The sequence below is a fragment of the Boleophthalmus pectinirostris genome, unplaced genomic scaffold (genome assembly GCF_026225935.1).
Source record: "Boleophthalmus pectinirostris isolate CB_2022bp ecotype Guang Dong unplaced genomic scaffold, ASM2622593v1 HiC_scaffold_22, whole genome shotgun sequence".
Lineage (NCBI taxonomy): Eukaryota > Metazoa > Chordata > Actinopteri > Gobiiformes > Gobiidae > Boleophthalmus > Boleophthalmus pectinirostris.
Genome location: NW_026571190.1, coordinates 24,054,725 through 24,067,936, shown reverse-complemented (window position 1 = coordinate 24,067,936; position 13,212 = coordinate 24,054,725). Strand labels below are relative to the sequence as shown.

At 38.5% G+C, this 13,212-nt stretch overlaps 1 protein-coding gene across 1 annotated transcript in view; it reads right to left on the bottom strand.

The window, feature by feature from the left end:
- sorbs2a (sorbin and SH3 domain containing 2a) overlaps positions 1 to 10,425 on the bottom strand; it is a 33,011-nt gene extending 22,586 nt beyond the window's left edge. Inside the window, 8 exon segments of the mRNA XM_055158054.1 lie at positions 465 to 531; positions 2,794 to 2,963; positions 3,520 to 3,646; positions 4,841 to 5,257; positions 7,082 to 7,206; positions 7,296 to 7,322; positions 8,800 to 8,889; positions 10,403 to 10,425. Coding sequence (XP_055014029.1) covers positions 465 to 531; positions 2,794 to 2,963; positions 3,520 to 3,646; positions 4,841 to 5,257; positions 7,082 to 7,206; positions 7,296 to 7,322; positions 8,800 to 8,889; positions 10,403 to 10,412 — 1,033 coding nt within the window. The 5' untranslated portion in view covers positions 10,413 to 10,425.
- Between the last annotated feature and the right edge of the window lie 2,787 nt (positions 10,426 to 13,212).

Genomic DNA, 13,212 nt, shown 5'->3' with positions numbered 1-13,212 from the left:
ATGAAGACACAATGCCATACTGTGAAACATTCCAGCCAAAGGAATGACATCACCATGTGGAAAAGCTTTTGATGGACAATTCACTGAAAAGTTACACAATGCACCTTTAAAACTGCAAAACTGTTGGGAAAAATAAAATAATCAATGACCAGAGCTAGGTCTAGAAGAGCTGAAGATGCTTGGACGGTTTTGAACAAGCAGGCCTTGTACTAACTGTGTGATTTTGTCGAGCCCACAAAATTGTAGCCTATTTCCCAGGACGGCGTTGTGTCTATTAGAGGTTGCTTCAAATTCCCTTCCTCTATCTGCTCACTTCACTCCAGATAATGAGTTTTGGCTGGAAGTCCATTGGGGCTTTTGGCTGAACAAGAACTTGCTATGCACAGCCGCACAAAGAAAACGATGCATGAAGCACAAACAGCCCCAAAGAAAACAGAAAGTAAGTGATGAGATTGTTGTCTTACCCGCTTTGTGAACTTTATGGATCTGCTTGAACATTGTCTTGTACCACTCTTTTGGCCTGTCCACTGTCTGTAAAGAGAAACATATTTAGTCTTTATTCCATTATTTTTTGGGTAAAATTTATAATAAAAAAATAATATCTGGATCTTTTTTTAATTGAATTTTACGGCCTTGATCAAGTTTAAATGTAATACGCTGAATAACAAGTTAGTAATGTAATACGCAATCTCCTTCAGGTGGCTCTTCAGTTTGTGGGTTTACCTCAATTACAGTTAATTTCATCCACATTTCTGTCCGTTCAAGATAATTTCTTGTTTAGAACTACAGAGGAAATGCTGTAGTCCACTTTTAGACCTAGTTTGGCCCTAGATTAGATTAGGACAACAATAGCCCTGTTATAGACCTGGTTTAGATCTGATAGTGAAAAGCCAAATCTTTTCTTTGGTGGTAATTGGTGTGAGCCACTGATTTTTTTACATTATTGACAAGATGCTATTGTTGGCTCACCATAGTTATTACACGACTGACCTGTTATTACATTTAAACTTGGCCAAAATGATTATATTATTGACCGTTATTACATTATTGGTGATTATTACTATAGTTGTACCATAGTTTGAATGTACAATATGCCTGATTGGGCAAAAGGTGAACCTGACAGCAGCTTCTGTATTAGAAATGCTACAATGTAAAATGAAAAGATAATGTTTTACTCTCATATAATGCTTTCTTATTTAGCTGCTTTTATTATACAATGCAAAGTAAGAGCCTTTACCTTGACAATAATACATTTAAATCATGTATAGACCCTTTAACTTGTATCAATGTTGTTGTTGTTGTTAGGCCTGTCAGGATAACACATTTTGATGCATAATATATTTTTGATGTAAATATAGATGGTAAAAATGATGGTGATAATACTGAAACATATTTACCCCATGAAAAAACAATATACTCTATATGTACAATGTTGTTAAAAAACATGAGCTGCAAATAATAAAAAGCAGAATGAAACACTTTACTAGCAGGATACAACTAAAATGAGTCATAAAACTTACTTAGTCAACCCTCTGGAGTTAAAATATTATTGTAGAATAGAAAAATAACAAAAGGTTCCCCACTATTACAAAGAAAAAGTACCAAATATACATACTGACTCCCAAAACTGAATGTTCCATCTATCATGTACTGAATTATAAGATGATGCAGTAATTATTGTGGCAGACCTAAATGTTGTGCTAAGTTTTTATATAATTTTTTTTGTGACAAAAACTGAGTTGAACCAGAGCTAGAAATACACTTGACTCTGGAGGTCCTGCCACAGAAAATGTGCTGAAACGCTGGTATGTGTGTCACTGTGAACAAAGTATAGATTTAACAGCCACTTCAAAAGGCGCTATCAAATAGCTGAGACCTAATCCTTTCCTTATTTGTATGGTACTAAACACAGTGTGAAACAAGAGGAAGTTTGTGTATCTTTGGCTTGGACTTCAGAAAGCCCAATAAATTTCCTCGGTTACCAAACAGAGGCCACAAAAATGTTTGTGCGAAAAAAGCTTCTGTATTTGATCATTTCCTTTTGCACCTTTTTCACAGCTGGTTTAGAAATCCTCACAATCCTATTTTTCATGCTTTCAAGAATGTGCTTATTGTGTGCCTCTATTTGTACAGAAGCTTTGTCTGTGAAAGAGAAAAACTAAGATATAACACAATAAGAAAGATAATATAGAAATATAGTTGTTTCACACATTGCATATAAATTAGGGTATTATTAAGGTATTGTTGTATAAATGTAATAATTGCCCCTAAAAAAGATGAAACAAACAAAAGACAAAACAACAAAACCTAAAAAAAAAAAAAAATAAATAAATATTGAATGTCAAAAAATAGTTTCAAATCTCTAAATTAAATACTTCATGCTTAGATTACGACCATAAACTGTATAGAGAAGTGGACAAAGACTGATGTCACCCATACAGCTCGGCTCTGGTCAAATGAAGCTCATGAGGCTAGAGGGTATATAGGAGCGAATTTGGAGCCGAGTTCCATAATGGGAATAGGAATTTATTGCCCGGCAAAATAGCGGAATAAAAACACTAGCATCATGTAGACCCGGTTTATACAAACATTTTATGACCAAAATGACACGGCTCACAGCAGCAGTACACAGAAAGACAAATTTCTCAATATAAAGTCAATTGGAAACAGAGTAGACTGAGTGGAAGTGCACTCATACTCACTTCCTATCTGAAATATGACAGGTAGTGGGTTAGCTATGTCCCTTTATATATACAGTCAATATCTTTCTGAAATGGCACCATGTGAACTTACAGTGCGGATTGCAATAGGAATGCCAGTATCATCCACAGGTCCAATGCCTTCATAATGTGGAGCTTTAATCACTGATACTTTCTTCTCTTCTTCTGAGAAACGGGCGATGGGCACTGTGACGGACGTGTGGCCACTCACTATGGATTCTCTTGAAGCAGATTCGCTCCCTTCTAAAAAAAAAACAAAAAACAAAAACAAAAAACAATAGGACACAATTAATTACACTTACATGCAGTTAAGCAACATTACATGAGCCAAATGGCTTAGATCCAGAATATTTAATATTGTTGTTATATTATTATTCATTTAATTAGTTGATATGTCATAGTTGATTTCAATGGAATTTATATCGTATTGGCATCTTATTGCTAAATCTTATCTGTTAATGAAAGAGGAGGTACATTATGAATTTTTTTTAGTTGGAATGTCTGCCAAGTTACAATGGTAATGAACTTCTAAATAAGTAACATGTATATATATACACACACACACACACACACACACACACACACACGCACACACGCACACACACACACACTACTATAAATACAATATACCACAGTTACATACAAGATGCATACACGCATCAATGAAACAAAACACAACTCCAGGTATGTTTGTGATGGAAATAACATCTGCTTTTGCAGTGCATTTTTGGCTACACTTCATCTAATCAGCTTCTGATTCTACATCAAGGCACCAAACTCTTAACATGGTGTGACTAACCTGTACTCCTGCTCTGCCTGTGGACGCCTTTGTGAAGGGATTTAGGAGGAGAGGGGTACGACGGCGGAGAGAGGGGCCGCTGTGGAGGACCAGAGCTTCCATTCATGGCATGAGACAGGACCTGGCCCTACAAGTGACCCACAGGAATTAAGAATCATTGAACTCATCCAACACAGAACGGTAATATGAACATACATTTCTACCACACGGCGTAAACTATTATTTGGATTATTTTTAAAGGTTAGTTCAACAAGAGTGCTCATCAAATAGATACAATTTGGATTTTGAAGAAAGAGAACTGACAAGACAGGAGATGCAGAAATGAGTGTACCTGGTATAAGTTAGTGGGAGTAGGATAGAAGACACTGGTGCAAACACAGATGGTAAAAAACAAAACTGGGCAAATATTTATTTTTCTTCATCTAATAGGCTCTGTGTACAACAGCAGCTGGTTATTTCAAATCAGAGAGACAGTAAGCAACTACATTTCCGCTATGATGTAATATTTATGAAGTTTTTGTAGAGTCTCGCAAAAAACAATAAATACTACCAGATCAGGGAATGGACAGCTGCATGGCATCACTGACAACATGGTAAACACTTAACAAATGTGGGGAAAACAGGACACTTCTGTGTTGACAAAGGTACATCTTTGTGTGTCTGTTAATAAATATTTACATAACTCCACATTAAATTCAACATTTCAATTGTCCTCCATTGAAGTGACACCCGCAGTTCTCTGTTCACTGCCTGTTCAGTCAGTATTTACTGGTTTTAGTGTTTAGTTTTAACTCAACACAAACCTCACAGACATTACATTACACGCTAAATGGCTACGCTGACTGTCCCTCTGACCAAAAGCTGCCATTATGCACAAAGTAAATTGATTGCAGAGTTTAAAAAAAGAAAACAAAATTCATTTGCCCACTACTTTTTCTGTTATGCTCTTTTGTGTTAAGACATTACCCAAACAAAATAAATAAAAAAGAGCATAAAATTACAAAGTATTATCTATCCATCACAACATAAACTCCACACTCGAGGAAATATATCTAATATTAGATTTATATGCATAAGCAGAAAACTATTAATAGTATTTAAACAAGGAAAAGCACATTACAAGCATCTAAGAAAACATAACAATAAGTAGAACAACACTGACACAAAACGGGAGCACTAACGGCGGATATTATTTCTGGTATCACACAGGAAAGTTGTTTGGTTAGTACAAATGTCTTGGATTCTGGGTTAAAAAACAGTCAGTCCAAGTGCAGAGGGTGGGACGTTGGTTGTGTGTTACAGCGATAATTACATTAGTGACAACGGTGGCAGCAGCGGAGGAGGACACAGGGGCAGTTAGAGCGTCGTCAGCCCCGGTGGTGGAGGTGTAGGCGGAGGCGAGGCTCAGAGTGGGCGATGGGGTGGGAGAGGCACCGGGGGAGTCCAGACTACAGATCTGCAGCTCGTCCAAAAGACCCGCCGTGGAGGTGGAGTAGTGACTGAGCGCTGACACGGTCACAGGGGAGGTGGACGGCGACGCGAAGCCACTGATGCTGGAACTACCCGCAGTGCTAAGGCTCGGCCCGCTCACAGTGCCTACAGTACTGCTGGCCCCACTGGGGACATATGGGGTGGGAGACAGGGCCTTGGGCAAGATACCAGACAGGTAGTCCAGGGACTCAGAGCTGTGGAAGCGGTAGGGGGAGTGGCGTGCACTGGAGTCTGGAGAGGGAGGGCCCTGGTGGTGGAGTGGGTAAGAACAGGAAGGAAAGGAGGAGAGTGATATCACCCATTAGTCACACGGTACAAAGATCTGGCATCAACAAACGGTGAAATGCAGTTAAGCCAAGGTTTGCAGAAATGTCTTCAGAGATGGCAATATTCTGTGAACTGAAAAGGAGTGGTTAGTTCATCCACAGCAAAAGCAAAAGTAACGCTTGTCGAAACAGGATTCATCACAAAAATCCACACAGTTAGTTTGGTTTGTCTGAACTGCACACAGCGTTATGTCAGCACATTAACATAGCTGCATCACAAAACTATTATTCCCTTTCCATGTGTGATACCAATGCTCAAACGATATGCTAATATTTTACAGTTGACTCATGAGTGTAATAAAACTGCAAACTTATTGCACTGCTCGTCTCATTCTAGTTGAACACAATTGCAACACTTCGAAATTTATGAAAGAAAAGAAAAGGGGCTTCATGGTAAGTGTCTGAACATGTTTCATATTTGGTATCCACTGTGATAGCAGTAACTTTGTACCAAGATATGTGCAGCCGAAGGTCTTGGAGGCACAGCTGGTGGGGGCTTCTCCAGGTCGGCAGGTCCATTGGAAGGTTCTGTCTTCGGAGATGGATCTGGGACCTTCAGCTCTTCAGTAGGCGGAGTTGGCTGTTGTTCTTGCTGTTGAACACTTTCTGTTCCGAAGCTGACAGACTCTGAGGCTGCCAGATGTGAGGGTTTTGAAGGGGTGGGATCGCTCTGTGCACTTTTTTGAGCAGTGGTTGTAGCTTTGGAGTCAGTACTGATGTAAGAATTGAGATGAGCAGGTGGGTCGGGGATGGGGACAGGGGTTAATTGGAGCGAAGACACTTTACGTTCCTGGCAGTTAGACACATTAGACGCCATGTTTACGTCTTCCGCGGCTGTAGACTGTGGTATTATTGGGGCGGGTGCTTCTGGCACGGACTGCTCGGTGATCTCGGAGTAGGCATAGGAGGAGGTGCTTTTTATAGTGTAGGACTCTTTGACAACAGCAGTCTCGCTCTGGGTAAACTGCAGCATTCCAGGGCTCAAGTCATTGGCAAGGGCCACTAGAGAGCTGTAAGATGGTGGATTAGTGCCAGGGAGTGAGAAATGAAAACTGTCTCGTCTGGGGGGTGGGGATGGCATGCGATCCATGTCCTTACAGGTTAATAAAATGTAGTAATAAAAGAAGATTGAAAAATGAGGAAAAAAGAATATATTTTATTTAGGTAGTAAAAATACAATATAAATGTGAAGGTAATAGCAACCCAGACACACAGTAACTCAATCAAGAATTTGTAGAAAAATATGGTAAAAGCTGAAGTAATCATACTAATCCTGTCATATCATGTCATATATCAAGACTTAACACCTTTTTAGGCCAACATGAAACAAAAAAATGACATATAGCTGTGTCTCTGATTGCTATTATTTACTCTATACAATATACTATTAGACCTGTCACGATAACACATTTTGAAGCATGATATAATGACAATAGACTTTTTTTTTTGAAGCAATAACTAGCTGTAGATGTTACTTCTTCAATCCTCTACAGCTGAAATATTTTCACTCATCACTATTGCAAAGAAAATGTATATCCATCTGCACGAGCCCAGATTTTTCCAGCTATCATGTATTTAACAATACGTCAGTATCACAATTATCGTGACAGGCCTATAAGGTATATTAGTCATGAGCCTTTGTCAATCCAAGTTTCACCAAAAACATGGTCAGGGAAAGAAATTAACTGAATAATCTAAATGTAAAAGAGGCACATCTGGTCATGTGCTGGGAAGAGGTGGTTTACCTGCGAGGGTGACTTTTTGTCCTGCAGATTGGGCCTGACACTGCGGAAACCTTTGGCAGCGAGTGAGGAGCTGCTGGCGTCTCCATTTTTAAGGCCATCTGTGACACTGCTGGAGCGCCATGAATCTGAGGGTTGAGGATTAACATCACCAGGTTTGTCCTTAGTCACACTCAGTTTAGCTGGACAAATAATGTTGGATCAGTAACTAGCTTACCCAAGTCTGAAGAGTGAGAATCATTCCCTGAGAACCACAAGACAAAGAAAGTAAATGTGCAAAAGTGAGAAGAAATATTTTGAGATGACTTTGTAGTGAAATTGCTTCTCATGCAAAGATCTCTTTTCCAGCTATTATAGAATGTGCTGTGATTATGATTATTAACACCCTCAACACCTTTATAATTTTTTACACATCTGATTCTAATATCTTGCAGAAACACCTTCAGCCGGATGCGATGAGATTCCAGCCACTTCCCACATCTTCCTAGTCATACAGTACCCACATCTGACAAAGTAGCAGTTTCTACATCCAGTGTGCTGTGTGCACAGTGGCTGTCCTCTCAGAGGAAAGTAATTCCTGTGTTCAGTTCCTGGAATGGAAGAAGCATTTCTGTGTGGAGTTGGCATGATATCCCTGTGTCTGTTTAGGTTTCTTCCAGGTTTCCCTAAAAGCATGTGGGCCAGGATGGCCCTTTGTGATGACAAAACATTTCAAGACTAACGTTCCATCTGAATTACTCTATTTTATTTTCCAGTTTTTATAATGAAAAAAAAAACTGCATATTTTTTAGCTTTACCTGAACAACAGTTCAGAAAGTAGTCCTATTTGAAATGGGTTATTATTGCTTTAAAGTTATCTAAAATATTAAATGATGAGACAAATTTGTATAAATAGCCAAATGTCACAATCTTTCTACAATGTGCACCATGTGCTGGTCCTAAATTCAGAGCTGACAGAGCCTGAATGTCCAAAGAGAGACATAAAGAGTAAAAGGGGTGCTGACAAGGTGTAGGAGCAGACACTGCTCCATCAGCAGACTTCACACAGACCAGTGAGGGAGGCCATTCTGTTTAAACTAGTCCTTTGAAAAAAATATAGTATAACATTCTCTGACCAAAGTAGAACACAATATAAAAGATGAACAAGCCAAAGATCAAAATCAAGAAATAAACAGTAGCAATATCACAGAGCAGCACAAACATAAAAGGTACAGAAGCAGCAAAAGCAACTGAAACTTTCAAAGTCTTAGTTGTCGAGTTGTAACTTAAAGTGGAACTAAACACTAAATCCCCTGTTTCACTACAAAATTGTATATATAGTGTTTTATTAGATTTATCTACTATTCATTTTGGAACATTTAGTGCAAGCTAGGTAAATCTGATCAAAAATGCCTACGCAAGTGTGTGCCTTAAGTGGCTTATGAAATTTCCAGTAAATGGTGATATCACACATGACAGGTGCTTCTGATTCTAAACACCTGCCTGAAGATGCAGAGATTGAAGAGCGGTTACCAATCACCAATCAGCAGTGTTAGACCAATCACACTGTACCTCTAGACCCTGCCCCTGCTCCCCCCTCACACTTTTAGCTCACTGACACTGCCCAGTTTAGCAGCTCTATGTGAAAAATTGTTATGAGTGGAGTTTAGTTGTTATAGGTTTTAGGTGCATTGTACTTCTTGATTGACAGTATTGTGTACAGTGTTTGTGAGAGTTAGTACCTGTGGCTAGATTGGGGTAGCTCTGGACCCTCTTCATGGGAGAGAGTATAAACGACAAAGCCACACTTTTGTGAGCATATCCTCCGCTATCTGAGAAATCACAGCCGAGCAGGTGACGGCAGAGGCAGCAGCAGCAGAACACATGCACATGCAAATAAACAAACACACTGATAATGCAACCAGCCATAAGAAAGGCACACAACCCATGCATCACAACGGTTATTCAGGAGGAGTGTGCTGTTTTGGGCATTTAAAGGGTGTATATTACACATTCTTGTGAACTTTATAATTTATTAATGGTACCTCATCAAAAACATACCTGAAGTTGTGTTTTGTTTCAGTCGCACGTTTGAGTAATCCTTTCTTTGTTATTAGTCTGTCTACATATCCAAAGCTCAAAATGCCCTGTTTCACCCTGTGAAGTCATGCAGGTGTTGTTTTCAGGTTTAACTACCGTTTTACCTTTAGTTCAGTAGAGTTTGGCAATTCAATGGCCGAAATTATCCAAATGATTTTATGGATAATCAAGTTAACCATGTGTTAGAGGAATGAGTAGTCTAAGCTCATAGGTGCTATTAATTTGTACAAAGGCTTTGCATATAAATGGTCGTATATTCTTCTTGCAAGTAACCACTTTTCTGAAAAAACATAAACACAAGCTATAATAAAATGTATTGCATAGTCCTAGCATTGTGTACTGTAAATGTAGTCAAACAGGATCTGCATGCTGCATTTGCATTGTTGTAAGTACAGGCCTGAGAGATCCTCATTGATTGTGCATCTGAAATACACACTCGAGAATGGCTGGCTGCCAGGTGCAGGATGAGCTTTGGAAATGTTTGGAAGGAAGCACGCATCACTGAGGCTCAAAGCAACAGGGGAATATTATCCTTATTATTATCCTTATTGATGCTTTTATTCACAATAACTCAGGCCACATGGATCAGCGCCAAAGTGAACAGGGTCAGGCTTAAAGTTTCACTGTGATTTGTGACACAGTTAGACCAGCACACATCACAGCTTCGAAATAGACAAGACTTTCATGTGTTCACCTATAGGCTGCTTTTAAGTAAGAAGTGTATCTCATAATTATAATGCTGTAAGAATAGACATATTTATTTTAACAAAATAAAAGTCCTGTTGCATTATCGTTCTTTACTCACAATGCTGCTGTGTAATTTTGCATAACTAATACATGTAATCATATAATCAGTTAATGTGCAGTACTGTAACATAATGTGAATCATTAGTACAATTCACTCAGGTCATTTTACCTGCTCTTTATGGGTTATTTAATCTGTCCATATGCTGCACTGTAGATAATCACAGTCAGAGCCTCATAGCACACAGGTTTTATAGCCTTATAGCTTTACTTTGGGTGTAACAGTGTTGTGTTACATTTAATATCTTTTGTTAAAATTGTTTTATTCTCCTGCTGTGTCTGAACTTCCCTCAAATGTGGGGCAAATAATGGTTTGTCTTATCTTATACTCATTAGTTCACAGATTATATGTTTTGTCAGACTTTGAATATCCAAAATAGCCACTCCTCCCAATCAAAGACATAATCAGACAAATGTTTTAAAAGTCATGGGGCTACATACCTGTATTCATACTGAAGAGCACTTTTGACTGGTTGGAAGAGGGACAATTTTCTGTAAAAAGAGATAAGTACATGTGCGTTAGCCAAAGAAAGGTGTGCGTGTGAACGGTTTAATAATATGAATCCATTAGTAAAATAAATGATTGCTGCACTATCAAGATGAAGATCAAGATCAAGCATCACAAACAAATACTTTTTTAGCATAACTTATATTATCTGATGTCTGAGAAACTTTGAAAAATACAAACAAGTTATAAGCTTTGATTTGACCAAACACTTTTATGTCAGCGTCAGTACCAAGTTAATTATCATCACGGTAGCATCAATAGCATTCTTTTGCAATAATACTAATTAAATTAGCATTTAAAATGATCTCTCTTCTTCTTTGCTTAAGCATCTGGACAAATGATAGATAAAAGGAATAGTTCTGACAGAGATTGTACTATCCACAACAATGTTAAAAACTCTATTTCTATTCAAAGACCACTTCTAGGAACAGTTCGAGTAAAGCACCCAGTGACTGATATAAATGGGAATGACTTCAAAGCCAAAGATGCAATACAGAGCCACATGTTTGTATGGGTGAATGTGCGGTGTGTCATCAGGAGACTAAGTCGATGTGACAGATAGGACATGAGAGCATCTACAATGGCAGCAGGCAGGATCAGCAGGGATCTAAATATCAACCACTTACACAGTTAACACTGCTCTCCTCACCTACATGTTATTTTAGAGACTGCATTCACTGTCAGGGACCAAACAAGTGGAATGCTCCATGTTCAACAAACCCTAAATACCATTTCTTGTTTTTTCAGTTAAACTGTCAAGCTCCATAGTTACACATAACATTTAACAGCCACAAAGTGCGTAAAGATGCTCTATTAAACAAAATTAACTCTTGTGAGATTTTAGCTGTGAAAAACATACCTAGAGTTATATTTTGTTTCATTCACATGTTTGAGTAATTCTTTGTTATTTGTCTATCTACATCTCTAAAGCTCAAAATGCTCTCTTCCACCTTGTGATGTCATGTGGTGGGTTATGTGGTGGTAGTTTTCATGTTAAAAGCTAACTTCTACCTTTTGTTCAGTAGAGAGAGGCAATTCCAAGGCTACAATTATTCAAATGATTACAGCGAACATGTATGGAGTTTAAAAACACAGTGGAGCGCTTCCTTGATGAGGAAAAACATTATAACACTCATCAGAAAATTGCATACTATAGACCTTTTAAAAGCCTGTTACAAACATTGGATTTTTATTGAAAGTTGATGTCAGACAATGCCCATTTCAAACAAAACACACAAGTCTAATAAAAGCCTGATTAAACTATTACTTAAAAATAGCAATATCGGAGTGCTGCACTGAATCAAAAAAACGCATACAGGTGCTCATCAGACCAGAGGGCTCGAATTCTTGTTGAGAAGAAAGAGGATAGCAGAGTATTTATTAATGGTCATGCCGTGATGTGTTTCGACTAATTATGAGTTTTCATTAGGGCTGATTACTGTTACTCATTTCTTTCATTGTCAAGAATGTTTGGGGCATTTGACAACTTATCTTGATGATAATATTGAGATAGTGAAACCAACACAACCTGTAATCTTCAAATCCATAATTGCAGTGATCAAACTGCATTGAATACCAAAGAGTTAAAGTCCGCCCAGCCATAATCTTGCCTAGTTATTGTTGGTGAGGAGAAAGTGTTGTTAGCTGAGACCTAGATCCCTGCAGACCTAATCCTCGGCTGCATACGTCCTGTCCTCATAAATCTATCTGGGAAACACACAGGCTGCAGCAGGGTAAATCATGGAGCTGGCGTCGCAGGCTGTCGGCGTCCAAATGATGGTCAGATTATAAACAGGATCGGGTTTCGGGGGGACAGATCGGAGGCGACTCTGCAGCTGTGGCCCTGGTGTAATGTTATGGCTGGACACAGTGAGGGAAAGCCACCCGGGCACGGCTCCTCCACGCACTGCCAACACTCTTCACTTGTATTCTCAAGGCCCTGAAGGCACTAAAAGTTTACTAATGGTATTTTATTACATACATAGAAAAATATAATTACAGTTTTAAGATGTGAGCATAAATGGAAGAGGCGGGTATTACTCAGTTACATTTACTTGAGCACTTTTTAAAATAATTTTTACTTTTCAGAGTACTTTTCTTTTACTCCTACTTGAGTGATATTTTTATTAAAGTAACAGTTCTCTTACTTGAGTAAACATTTTGGTTACTCTTCCCACAGTAGGTCTACAAGTAACAAAAGCTTTTTATTGACAATATGAAATTATTGGAACATTTGTGTTTCTTGCACTTTTTTGGTAGAGTAGTTTTTGTAATTTTTGTGTCTATCCTTAGATATAAATATCAGATATGATATAATTTTTTGTCCTTCAGATAACATTACATTACAAATAAAAAATCAGACGATAAGTTTCCAAATACTTTTTTACTTTGACTTGAGTAATTTCTTGGACCACTACATTGTACTTGCACTTGAGTAAAATAACTTTGAAGCACCAATACTCTGGAGTACAATTTTGGCTGATAAATTGAAACATGCCTATTCTAACCGCCTCTATGGGAGATGTAACTTTAAATCTTCAACCGACATCAGTTATTCAGACGGTAATCAGAGGGAAACCAGCCCTAGTGCACTGTTTTAGTCCACGCCTTCTCACAGGCCCGCACTGCTCCTGTGGAATGACTGGGGTGACCACCAGCTGGCGCCTCACTGTTTTGCTTGTAATAAAAGTTTATTGACAGCTAGCTTGGTCTGTGTTTCACTTTTGGCTGTGCTTCACTCTTG